Genomic DNA, 13,867 nt, shown 5'->3' on the forward strand with positions numbered 1-13,867 from the left:
CATTCGCCTCGTTTAAGTAGTTTACGCCATATTTTGCATGCGCGGATCTACAAGGGGTCGGTCAAAACCCCAGCCTGAAAAAATCTACGTTTATTAAATTCTCAGAGTGAAAAAAGCATCGGGCCCCTCTCCCCCGGCCAAACACAATTATCCCTGAAATAAAAATATGGATCCGCGCATGTGTTTTGCACAACCGAGTATAGTAATTGCAAGACCACTTAAAAAAAAAATGTTTTGCTTCGGATTAGAATGACGCAGCGTCATTGGATAAAACGCGTCACGTGATTGTCGTCTATGACTATTGTCGACAAAAAGCAAACTATAGACAGCAACATGGTGGTCGCAAGGACCTTTTCATTATACACAATGTATTTCGTTCTGTAATTTATTATAAGATATACAAAAAGTTTGGGTCACCGCAAAGCAGAGCACTTATTATGTTTATAACTGACTATCTACGGAAATATGTCAGGTTGGTAAAATTCATAGATAGCTCGGCTTCGCCCAATATTAATGCACAACCTAGAATATAGTTTTACAAAGCCATTAACATGTAATAGCATTTACCACTTTCCCATCATGCTTGCCTTTTTCTACCAAAGGTCCTTTTAATGGTATATCAAACACCTGTCTGAACACCTGGAAGTGGAAAAACACATATCCTTTGTTGGTTAATAAGCGTTTCAACTTTGGGATACCTATGTAATGTCATGGAATACGTCCTCGTACTTCTTCTATCTTTATTCTTCAAGGAATAAGAAATAATCCTTTTAGTATTGGGGGGGGGGGGGGGGCTTTATGATGAATTTGACCATGCCCGACTAAATTTGATCACCCCATAATATAAAAAATTAATGATTCCTTACTGCTTACTACTATATAATTTTCACCAATAGTTAAATTATTTTAATTTCGTATAATTATGCAAACCCCGCTTACCCCCATATTACGTCATTTGTGAATTGTATTGGACTATATGTTACTTTAATTATAGTAGTGTAATCACAGACACACTTGAGATTGCAAATATAAGTGAAAATATTACAATATCCGATTGAGATCGAATTACATATGTATTTATCTTTTCGTTGTCCTTATTTTGGACGAGACATTTACCCACAGTTCAAAAATTCGACAGTCTTGTGAATTTTGTTATCCCAGAAAGATGATGCGGAAACTCTATCAGTAGAAGCTAGGCTTGTTTCGTGTATAGGGTAAAGAAGAAAGAGAGGGTTATTATACAGATTCCCTCGTCCACCATGCTCAAAAAGGAAGCAATTGTTTGTATAGCAGTGCATGAAAAGTACTACAAGCTAAACCCAAATAAACCTTTTTTTTTTAAATTTGTGCTCTAGGACTCAGAATCAACTAAAGGTCAAAATTGTATGACCTTGATAAACCGAAGACCCCGATATACTCTCGAATGGAACTTATACAATGCGGCGGGTGTTAGCGCCCTGCAATGGTAAAACTCCCAATGTTTCACAGACACCAATGGTACCAAACAGCGATCTATACGCGTTTCATAAAAACAAACTAAGGTCAATGTCTGCAAGAGGCTGATTGAATACTATTGGTATTACCTTGGGTCTCTGTTAAAAAGTTGATAATTATGACTGGTATTTGTGACAGTGTATAGAGGCACAATGCAATCTTGTTTATTAAGGGTAACTTATAGACATCATCTAAAATAACGTTAACTTAATTTACTGGTTAAAATGGGGAAAAAGTTACAATCCTATCGTTCTTTATCAGTTTATCGCAATCCTTAATCGCTTTCTCATGTTCGGAATTTTCTTTGGAAATAACAATATAATATAGGCCATTTTTTTTTTTACATCAATTCGGAAAAATGAAACATAACGTAAACATTCACACAAATCATCGTTTACAAGACAGGATGTATCATTGAAACGATAGAACCTAGGGGCGAAACGCGCCGCTGCAAAGTGTGTATTGATGCTGCTCCTTAATTCATAGTGTGACATCACAGTTATAGCGGGCTAACTATCAGTGACCTCGTTTTGAGATAGTGATAACGTGGAACGGCGAGATGTGAATTCCAACACGTGAAATCTTGCAGACGTCAACACCCCAACTTATCGCATCAAATACTTGAGGGTCTGGGTCGAATCATTTCGTTAAAATCTATCTGCTCATGTTTCTGAGACACATCCCATTTAATTTCGAAAAAAAAATATTTTTTTTTCTAAAAAAAACAAACAAACCCCAAAACCGAATATATTCATTTTACTGTATTCTTACATTCTAAATCATTAAATAATATTTGTCACATTTAAAAGTTTATCACAATTAGGTTTCTCGGTTTTTTTGATAATTAAAATATTATTTATCTACATCACATATAACCATCTTTCAAAGCACGGTATCAGCAAAAGCATTTTTTCCAACAAGTATTGGTTTCACCGTCTGCAACGGGCAACTTGGCCTTCAAACCTAGGAAATTGCTATGGTTTTGCGCGTGATTGAGGATTACCTCGATATGATCTCCACTTCAAATACTACAGTCTATAATCACTGTATCAGAAGCTTAGCGTTTAGTTTCATTTTTGATCTTCAGTTCTCGAGTTACTCAATCATCAAAAAACCATCTGTTATCTGTTCGATATTTTTGTGCTTTCTGCATTAACTGTTTAAGTTTTAGATGGTTCACCGAAGTACCATGGTTTAAGACGTAATCATCTCTCCATCGTTCTTTCTCTCTTTTGAAGTTCTATTTTCATCCACGAACAACGTACACGAAATTCTCTCTCCTCTCTCTCTCTCTCTCTGTTATTTTTCTTCCATACATTAACAATGTAATCGGTATTCAATTAACTATATACTTGTACTGAAAACTCGTTTTTGACCCCATGCCTTGTCAGAAAACATTTGTTTGTAGACACCTGTCAGCCAAACAGTTATCTTCAAAACAATTGATCCATTCAATAGCACTTGGACAAAAAGAATATTTCAAATCAATTCTATTGATACACCCAGAAATGATACAAAACTCCATAGCATTAGGATGAAAATATTTTAATGCAAGTTAAATTTTGAAAAGTTCTGCACACCAGATTAAAATAAAGGAATTTGAAAAAAGACGTTCACGTGCATTAAAAACTAAACAATTTTTATCTTTAGGCACATAATGTCAATAAAGATCATATCTAAAAATATCAGTTTCAAACTGAAATATAATTAAAAAGTCTTATTTTATGTAATTTAAAAAAAAAACCCATCAAAATCTATTTCATGCAAAGACATGCATCAGCACTATCAGACAAAAGCAGTGAACCTTCGGTGACAATTTTAAAATCACTAGCCGCAAAACGGCAATAAGACACTGAATTCTGTACCATTTCTATCCTAATTTCCTCGCACTATCACTCAATCAGACAATTATCAATGTGGGCATTAAGATCCGCGTTAGATATATCCTTAAATTCTTCCTTGCATATAGGACAAAGCTGGGTTTTATTGCTCGCCTCTTTCTTCCTTTTAGTCACATTAGCAAACATGGTAGCCAAATTAGACTGTTTTTTCCTCTTGCTCACAGGAGAATAGTCCACATCATTTAGTGCCCGCTTCCTGGAAATCTTTGATGAATCTGAAACTGGGATTAAGGGTTTGTTTGGCTCTTTCAATTTTGAGTCCTCATTTAACACAGATTTCTCAGAATCTCCTCTGCTTGGTTCAGAAAGTCTTTCAGCACTGTCTGATGATTTTTCAGTAGCAGGTGCCCCTTCTCTGCATGTTTGGTCAGTACTACTAAGTGCTGGTTTGAAAAAGTTCCTGAGGGTGACGGGAGGTTTGAGTGCCCTGCTCCTGCTCTTGGGATTGACAGGAGTCACCTCCTCCACAATAAGCTGTCTGACCTGACCCTGGTCTGGTTGGCTCAAGGTCAATCCTGCCCCTGGGGCTCCATTCTGCTAATACATGTATAATAAAGTTTTAATTCAAACAAATTATAACACCTGTATACATGTGCTTAAAAATAACAAATGGTCATTCTTAATCAATAATGAACGTGCTTGCATTTGAACCCCATACCAATCAATGCACATATATTTGCTGTTTGATCAGCTAACAAATGAATATCTATTTACACTAGTTTAAAACCTAACTTCAAATATCAATTTAATTTTTTTTCTCTCTAAATATTGTTTGTCATATCTTATTAAAACTTCTTTGGTACTTTTCCTAACTGAAATTGGGTTTGCAATGAATGCCTAGTTAAATCATTGCTCCATATTTCAGATCGAATCTTTTCATTCTCCACTTCATCACCTACAAATACCCTACTTTTACTTGAATGTCAAAACATGCAACATTCCTGCAACCTTGAACTAAGAAAATTTCAGTACACTTAAGCATTTTTCTTTCATTAAAAAACAGTTTCTTCTTGTTATTGTACAGACGATGATAAAAGAAATCAAGATTCAGAAACCCCCGATTATTGTCAATCGTTCTTTAAATTACATGATCTAGATTTGCTATTGCAGACTGCTTTTTGGATAGAACCCTTTCATCCTTTTATTACTACCAAGAAATTGGCTGTCCAGCATATTCTGTATTGATCAGCAGAGAACCCTATCAAAGACCTTGCACTCTCTGGTCTACACAATCAATCTCGGCGGTAAACAAGAGTGCAGTCCTTTTTTTTTCTCTTGCCGTATTCTATTATACATCAGCAGAGCATCAACTTTGCTTGAGGTCTTTATCACCTTGGCGTTTTTTTCGGTGGATTTCTGGGGTATGTAAACACAGAACTGCTGAGCATTAACCGTGTGGGGCTTGGACTAATTGCCTAAAAGAACTGTGCAGACTTGTGGTGAACTCATTACTTTGCTGTTTATCATTGTAATCAATAAATCTCTCATTAAACTGTCTTCAAGAAAGTTGTTCATAAGCAATTATATGGATTTCCTATACAATCATTAAGAAGGGCTTTGGATTTTTGTCATCTGTTGAAATAATCAAGGTTGAGATGGTGGCTATTCAAAATAAGAATAATACCCAGTAAAGGTTGCATTTAGTGTGTGCACTGGCAACCAGTACAACAGGCCAGAATGCCAGGAATTCTAAACCTGGTCAAATATTGTCTCAAGTTTTCCGTCTCCATATGGGGTTTATTTGCTTTTTGTTACAACAAATTTGAAAAAAATAACCCCCAGACCTGAAAAAGTTCATATTATGATTAAAGACTATTCAACTCAAATTATTATTGTTCTTACATATTGATTAAATTGATTTCAGAAGCAGTCAAAACAAAATGCTCAGAACAAAGTAAACTGAAAATGAAATTAACATTCTTCTGATAAGGGAATAGACTTTTTCTACTCAAATGACCTTCATGACTAGGAGAAACTCGGACACATTATTTGAAGCACTGTAAGACCTTGATATATTGTATTTGAGACAAACAAATTCTTTGAGGACAACTCATAAAGCAACATGATGAAAATGTCTCATGTATTGATTTGATCTATCCCCACCCAACCCATCTACAATATGTCAAATACAATAGAGAACTTTAAAAAACTTGGGAGATTTCAAGTGTCACCATATCACATTATGTCACCAAATCACATTATGTCACCTTATCACATGGCACCATATCACATTATATCACCATATCACATTATGTCACTTTATCACATTGTGTCACCATATCACATTATGTCACCTTATCACATTATGTCTCAAACTTTACTCCTCATACTAATTCAATGGAGGTTCATGTAATATTTAAAGATACATGTATCTTAAAAGCATGCTAGTTGAAATAAAATCTGTTCACATTACATGGGTAAATGCAGTACATATATATATTTTGTATATGCAAAAATTCAAGAGGGGCATCACAAGGATAAATTGATATTTTGTTAAGTATTAAATTTGGGTTAAGTTTCAGAACTTTCATGTTATATATTTTTAAGCTGCATTTTAGCAGCTTAAATTTTGGATCTTATGGCCAAAACAAGCACCACACAATCAAACTCCCTTTGTGTAAATACTTAGAGCCTGTAAAATAAGCAGCACAAATAAACCCTGTATATGTAAATACTTACTGCCTGTAAAATAACCACAACATTAATAAACCTTGTATGTGTATATACTCACTGCCTGTAAAATGAGCTGTTCCGCGTCGCTCTTCTCCTTCATCATTCTCTCCACAAACTTGATCAGAGCCACTGGGTACCTGACCCCCACCACCCTCTCTCCATTGTTCAGTTTGACTCTCACTACTCTAATGGTAGACTCCCACTTGCTGTGTTGAAAAAAAACCCCAACAGTTAACCTTTAATGAATTGGGTATGTAAATTTCCATTGCAAAGTCTGGTTTTGTTACCGGTACTCAATGCAACATGTGCTATATTAGAGGTTAATCAGTATAACATTCCATCATATACTCAATGTAAAGGTAATCTAGGGTACCACATTTTTGTCATTCGATCATTGCATAAATTAAAATCCTATTTTTAGAGGTTTTTTTTTTAGCATAATGGAAAACTTGACATGTTAGACATTATCAAATAACTTTCAAATTGAGTATTTTAAATCTATATTTTGAAAAAAAACCAAAACATGTTAACCAACACAAAATCTTATTGAAACTTCTCCTTTGGCTTGAAATTACCATGAACCATCCTACCTGAGTCCTAACTTGTGGGCGTTGCTGCTCAAGGCATTCTCCAAGGTTGACATGTGGCTCAGGATGTTGCCACATAACAAGTGGATGGTGTAGCATCTGCTACCAACTGTCAATAGAAGAAAATGTCTCTAATAACTTTTATGAAGATGTGTAAAAGAAACATGAGACTGATTACTCAAACACCTCCTCCCCATAACATTTTTTTTAGCTTAAAAAATTGTTTTAGTTGTTGTTAATATTATATTGGAGTCACATAGATTTACCATTAAACAAACTTTAATTTGCGACCACTTTATTTCGTAATTTACCAGAGATGACATCGTTAGTCACGGCCAAGCCTTACCAACATTTATGTTGTTTTAATCATTACACAACAATAACTGGTTCACAGCGAGATAAATTAGCGATGAGGAATCTATGATATCGTAAAACTTGCGAAAATTTATAAGAGTTGGTTTATACTATACTTTCTGGTATATTAATAAAATGTGTCTAAATAAAGCCAAGTGCAATGTTAAAATGGAGTTTTTTCAAATTTTATTTTGACAGAAGAGAGATGTGAGGAGTTTGTGAAGAAGCAGTGCCACTACAATAACGCGTCCTGTATCGTGTGTAACCTATCCCAGGCCTCCCCCTCCTGTACCTCTGCAGGATGCTCCGTGTTTACATCCTCGGCCGTGCATGCACTGATTCTTGGACTTCTCGTACTGCTCCTTCCACGGCGACTCTGAAAGTAATGGATGGAAAATCAGTAACTTTGTCTTCTCTTTTAACAATGTGAGTATTTTGACATTTGGGAAAGTTTCGAACCCAGTACTATTCCCTAGGTTCTTGCAATAAAATAAGGAATTTGACTGATTGAAAAACCGCACCAACTCCAGTACTTTTTTTTTTTTTTATGGAGGATTGGTTTTTTTGGTGAGATTATGTGCTGAAAGAAACAGATTTTTACCCTCCTGCTGGTAGAGAGAGGGACATCACTCATTTCTATGCAGCATCTACGGCCAGGGGGAAAAAGTATTAATTTATTTTTTCTCCCTGATTACCCGCGGGGAGGTAGAGAATCAATACCGTTCAGATAAAAACGTGATCACATGATAAAATCATGGCGGGTTTTATTCAGGTGGAAACATTGATGAGGGGGTTTACCTCTGGATAAAGCTTCCAAGGTCAATTTAACAAGAGTCGTTGCAGGGACCAGCAGAGTGACAGGAAAAAGAACGACAATGGAGTGGTGACTGACATTCAATTTCACTGTAGCAAAAGGCCTCAGATTTTTTCTTCTTCTAATATTTGAATGATATAGAGTTTATTACAGTAGTACACAATGGCCAATTTTTCAATTATTGTCATACTGTTAGATCTGTAGATTATATGTATCATATTCAATGATATACTTGTATTATCTGTAAAAATCATACATTTTGAAAACTTGCACGTCAATATTGAGTGTATGGTAGTTTTTGCATCCAGGTTATTCTATCATCTTGAATTTGAAATGTACTTTAAAATCATTTCACTTCATGCAATTCAAAATCTTTCTTGATGGTCATTTTTTGGCGGCAAGCAATCTAATCAGTCACTATTGCAAACTTTCAATTATTTAAGACACTAAAGGAAATTCATTTCATAATGTCACTGAATAAAAAGGCAATTGATTGGGTTGTACTGGCAGACCAATGTCAAACTCCGTGGGTAAGAAAGAAATACAATCAGATTTTAATATTTATAAATATTCATTTTTCCCCATTTTATCATAATATGCAAAGGACTTTACGTTATATCATCTGATGTATCTGCAGGCATGCTCAGTGCACACAAGGAGTACAAAACCATGGCAACACAGCATTTTACCCCCACAAAATCCATATTGCCAAATCACTGTACATATTGAAAAAAAAAAGTTTGGTGTCATTAGTTCTGCATCGTTTAGGTTTGTGCTTGCAATTTTCACCATTATTCTCCCGACATATGTCATTTTTCTGTCAAATTAAGTTTACATTCCGACGACTTGCATCGATAGAAAATGCATTAATTACCTCAATCGATAGTAATCTAGGGGTTAATCAATTTCCTCATGCTTAGTACATCATTTTATGGCCATCTCTTTTCTTTCAAGTAGCTCCATCATACTTTGGATTCCATTGTAATTAATAGGTCTGGTAAACAAATGAATCTCCCTACAGTTCTGCCATTAACATTGTATATAATCGACCAATTTAGATGACTGCACAAACCTGGGCCCCAATATAAGAGTATCTTAGGACACAGTTCTACTTACTGACATAGCATAGATCTTGTATTGAAAGACTATGGTTAAAAAAATTTCTTGATCATTAGCCTACTATTGACTAGTACAGTTTTATATAGCCTGGTTTATAGCATGTTTGATCACGCCAACTTTGCCAATAACCTAAATAAGCATTGCAATATGGATATTCCAATAATCTTGGCAATCTGTGCTCAAATGCATAACTTGGAAACTTTATTAAGATTTTATATTTCTATGAAATCCAATATCTTTGGTTCTTGGCCAGTGGCCACATGCTTTCACAAGTCTATAGATTAAAAAGTCTATCTTCCAAGATTTGATCATGATAGACAATTGACGAGCAATTCTTTGTTGCTTACAAAATCACAATGACATGCAAACAGTTATGTCTCACATGAAAATTTAGAAGAAAAAAAATCACTCGAATGAATTGCAACCAAGAAAATTTCACTTGAAACTAATGTGAAGTAAATTTTGTGTTAAAGTGCATTTGAGATGATTTGGTAATATCTAGTGCAAAAAATATCAAATGAAATTCATGTGAGAAAATTTCATGTGAAAGATCTTCTCATGCGAGGTCCAACTGGCTGTGAAAGTTAATAAAACAATCACTGACTGAACATTATCAAAAGCTGTGAAGAAATGATATATCTTGACAATACCACCTTTGTTTTCCCATACTGTATACAGGGTAATTTTCGCCCTTCTACACCTGCTAACAGTTTCGCACCTTCTGGAATTCACCCAGACACAGTTGTGTTTAAAGAGAGATAATATGAGACATTGGAATTAACACAGTCTGAAATTCACCAGCTGACAAGGGCGCAGGGGCAAAAATAAAATGGGGGTGAATATTTCTCTGTTTACAGTAGATACATAACAAAATGTACCAGATCATGGAATACTTGTATGTGGAATATTTTTCTTCGATTGTTTATGTGATGGTGTGAAGCTAATGCAAATGTTACATTCTAGGTCTCACAATGTCAACTTTTCAAACAGGGATATATGCATTACTGCATTTGATTGTATATATACATCTCTGCTGATAACATTGTGCAATATATTGGATACTTGTGTACACGTAATAATTTGCATAGATTTGTATAATCACTTCCTTTTAGATTATAATAATTTACTAATTGTCAATTATACCACATTGAGTTATATATATGTATATGTATTGTAATTATACACTAACACTTACAATTGTGATACTTGTGTACATGTTTATATAGAACTCTTTGTAGAATAACATGATTTTTTTTGTCTAATTTCAAATACCTTTTTTTTTTTTTTTTTTTTTTAAATATTTTACAACTCTCCTCCTATTTAAAATCATCTGTAAATGACTGTTTATAGTTGTCTGGTGTCATTATAATGGATTTTTATATATTTGTCTTTGTAACTTTGTACATGCACATACCTTGACCTATATCCATTTCATTTTGAATGGAAAAAATCATCTTTTGAGACTGAAGAAATCACTAATCACACGATATATGTATCTTTTTCGTGTTCCAATTTTTGCAACTGTATGCTCTGCACCATTGCAAATTTCCATTAACTGCTTTCTCTTAGTAAATTTGTAATAAAATTTCTTTAAAATTTTGTTGAAGAAATACTATTTCAGTACAAAGCATCATGGGACTTTTGCAGAGCAAGGCAAATAACCTACATTCAAATGCATTCAGCAAAAAGGAAGAAACCTTGTTCAAACTAATGTGAATGACTTACATTATCTACAAGAAAACAAATATTGCATTTTAAAAGGTAAGCAATGCACCTTAATAAAATTCTGGCATTTTGCCAAAAGTCTATTCATGGGCAATGCATGATTAATCCAATCATCCTTGACCTTTGTCAATGTTAAAGCAGTCAAAATTCTTCAATTAACTTCCTGACAAAGTATTCCGTGTACCAGGTATTTCAATACTCTCTCAATCTAGGCACCTTAATTAGGTACTTCTCAAAACATTGATGACTTAAAAGAGACCAGTGGAAATTGCTTATGACTACTTAAATGAATACCAGGTAAACAAAAGTACCAAATATCAGGATTCCATTGAAAACAGAATAGCAATTTTAGCTATTGTTCCCCTGCATATAGATGAAACAATTTCAGAAAAACATTCTCTATAGATCAAATCATTTCTAAAAAGTTGCATATTACGTGTAAAATTATAAACATGTACATAATACTAGTGTATATTCCTAATTATACACCAGGAATTAATATTCCAATTAAATATTCTCACGATTTCATACACAATGGCGAGATTATAAAATTAAGTACTTGTGTAAAATAAGGAATCTACAATATATATTATTAAAAACAAGAGATATTTGTAGAACACTTATGCCCCCCTCCCTTGGAAACATCTGCGAAGAAAATGAACGGAAACTACAAATAATTGAAATTTTTCTAAGTCCAAGGCACATAACTCTGTCAAAAAATGCTTGATGGTACCCAAAGTTAAACTTGACCTAGATATTATTATGATAAGCCTGTATACCAATTTTCATTTCAATATGTACATCTTCTGCAAAGAAAATGAACGGAAACTGCAAAAAATTGGAATTTTCTACGTCCAAGGCACATAACTCTGTCAAAAAATGCTTGATGGTACCCAAAGTTAAACTTGACCTAGATATTATTATGATAAGCCTGTATACCAATTTTCATTTCAATATGTACATCTTCTGCAAAGAAAATGAACGGAAACTGCAAAAAATTGGAATTTTCTACGTCCAAGAGGCACAACTCTGACGAAAATTGCTTGATGGTACCCAAAGTTAAACTTGACCTAGATATTATTATGATAAACCTGTATACCAAATTTCATTTCAATATGTGCATCCTTTGCATAGAAAATAAACGGAGACTGTTGGTGGATCAATCGACAGCAGCAAAGCAATATGCCCTTCTTTCTTCGAAAGGGGGCATAATTATTCAATAAAGTCCTCCTTGCTCATCATAACAATGTACTGAGTTTCTCTGCTAGATACCAAGGAATAAAGGATACAAGTGACTCAGTAACCTAAAAATAACTCCAATGCCTTGAACAAAACATCTTCAGCTCAGGTGAGCTAAAAACAAACAATATCCTCACACACACAGCAAAGTATCTAACTTCCCCTGGGCCACCTAAAATCCAATTCAAAATCTGCAAGCATAGCAAAGTTTTAAAAACCTCTACAAGGGAATGGCAAAGGATTGTAAGGTAACGCAATATGCTCCACTCAGTGTACTGGCATTAATTGAAAGTGTTAGATTCCTAATTACAAGTTTGTATCATATGTTAGTTGTTATTGACTAATGTTGGATTTTATTTTCAATTTTTTCAATTAACGAGACAATATCAACCCACTCAAAATGTAGAAAGCTTGGAAGTGTTCCCAACAGAATTGAAATATTGTCAATATAAGGGTTGTGCATTCGCCAAATCTTGTTGACAAATTAAAGAAACAAGGCATGATAACAGATTTATTTGGCCCTTATTAAATGTTGAAGAGGGAGGTGGGCCTTATATTAAATTAACATTTAATTCATATAAAATAAGTTTCTAAGGAGTATCAATTGATATGTTACAAGGAAAATGTTCTTTGGAATGGGAGAAACAAAATTCATTTTAGCCCTTGCCACAAATTCAAGAAAATTCTTTCTTATCTATTAAAAATTGGTACATGTATTGTAAATTGCAAAATCGGTAAACTTTTCACAATCTTCAATGTCTGGTCTGTGCACAGCTCATTATCCTACTTTTCACCATGGTCAGATGACTTAAAAGCCCAGCTCTCTGAGATCCTAATACTGTATAGGTATAATATTTGTACAGTATTTGTCTGAACACTTAGCACATTTCTTAATGCATCTATTTACCTACAAGCTTGACATTTGATGATGCACTTGATTTAGCAGAAGCTGCATTCCACCAAAATTGTTAAAATGTAATACGTTTACAGAGATACTTTGGATTCTACAGAACCCTTTGACCCACCTGCTTTGTCTGCACTGACTGGGCTGTATCTGTGCATCAGATCGGTCTTCTCCTCATCAAACTGGGAGAGGCCTGTGTTGGGTCTGTAAGTAATGTTCATAACGATAGAGAATACAACCAAGCATTCTGCGGGTACATATAGGCAATGCATGTCTCCTACCAGTAACCCAAACTTATATGAAAAATGTCATTTAATCGGCCCAAAACTTTTTGGGTAAATTCCAATTGTAACCAATCAAATCATATATGTGCACTGTTAATAAATTACAATGCTCTACTTGCCTGGCAATGGTGAAGAGATGAGATGAGCCTTCTTTCTGAGTGGCTAGGAGGTACATCTTCTTTCCGTACATGTCTCGTTTGGAGACGTAGAACCCGTCGTATTTACCCTTGAAGTTGTCTGCCCTTGTGGTGGCCATTTCCCAACTCATCCCTCTGTCCACCATCAGCTCAACAGATCTTAAATTATCAGAAAGGTTTCTCTTGGATAGCGTACAATGGAGTGGAGTTAGAATGATAAACACATGATTTAGAATTGAAATTGTTTGTTGGTGGTTACTTCCCATGAACTCTCAACCCCCATTCCATGGACCATATACAGGATTATACTATTGTGTATAGTGTACTGTCGATATCATTTTGATGCTGGCATTTATTTCGTATATGAACTCTTATCCTTCTTCCAAAGAACACAAGATTTGATATAATACAGTTGTGTATATTCCCTTAAGATGGTATTGGACACTTCCATGTTGTGACAAACTAAGCAACAGAATCAGGTGTAATTTTATTTACAGTTTCCTTTCCAATATTGTCACCTAACCGCATACAAAGTTGGGTTGGAGGTATCTCTACAAATCTGTAAGTCATGAGTTTGAATCCCTGGTGCTATTAAAATATCTACCTTTTCAAATATTTTTAAAAACATATTTTTTG

The 13,867-nt window shown here is 34.5% G+C and overlaps 1 protein-coding gene across 3 annotated transcripts in view; it reads right to left on the reverse strand.

Annotated features, from left to right (window-relative positions):
• Nucleotides 1-3,023: 3,023 nt before the first annotated feature.
• LOC105347544 (uncharacterized) overlaps nucleotides 3,024-13,867 on the reverse strand; it is a 34,033-nt gene continuing 23,189 nt past the window's right edge. For 2 of the 3 annotated variants that reach the window (XM_034471451.2, XM_066070418.1), the window contains exons 26-31: nucleotides 13,214-13,390; nucleotides 12,932-13,014; nucleotides 7,302-7,385; nucleotides 6,659-6,764; nucleotides 6,127-6,274; nucleotides 3,024-3,932 (exon numbers count right to left, since the gene is read on the reverse strand). In XM_034471451.2, coding sequence (XP_034327342.2) covers nucleotides 3,387-3,932; nucleotides 6,127-6,274; nucleotides 6,659-6,764; nucleotides 7,302-7,385; nucleotides 12,932-13,014; nucleotides 13,214-13,390 — 1,144 coding nt within the window. In that variant the 3' untranslated portion in view covers nucleotides 3,024-3,386. The remainder of the gene's footprint in view (nucleotides 3,933-6,126; nucleotides 6,275-6,658; nucleotides 6,765-7,301; nucleotides 7,386-12,931; nucleotides 13,015-13,213; nucleotides 13,391-13,867) is intronic. The other variant, XM_034471450.2, reaches the window with a different exon arrangement.

The sequence above is a fragment of the Magallana gigas genome, chromosome 8, assembly GCF_963853765.1.
Source record: "Magallana gigas chromosome 8, xbMagGiga1.1, whole genome shotgun sequence".
Lineage (NCBI taxonomy): Eukaryota > Metazoa > Mollusca > Bivalvia > Ostreida > Ostreidae > Magallana > Magallana gigas.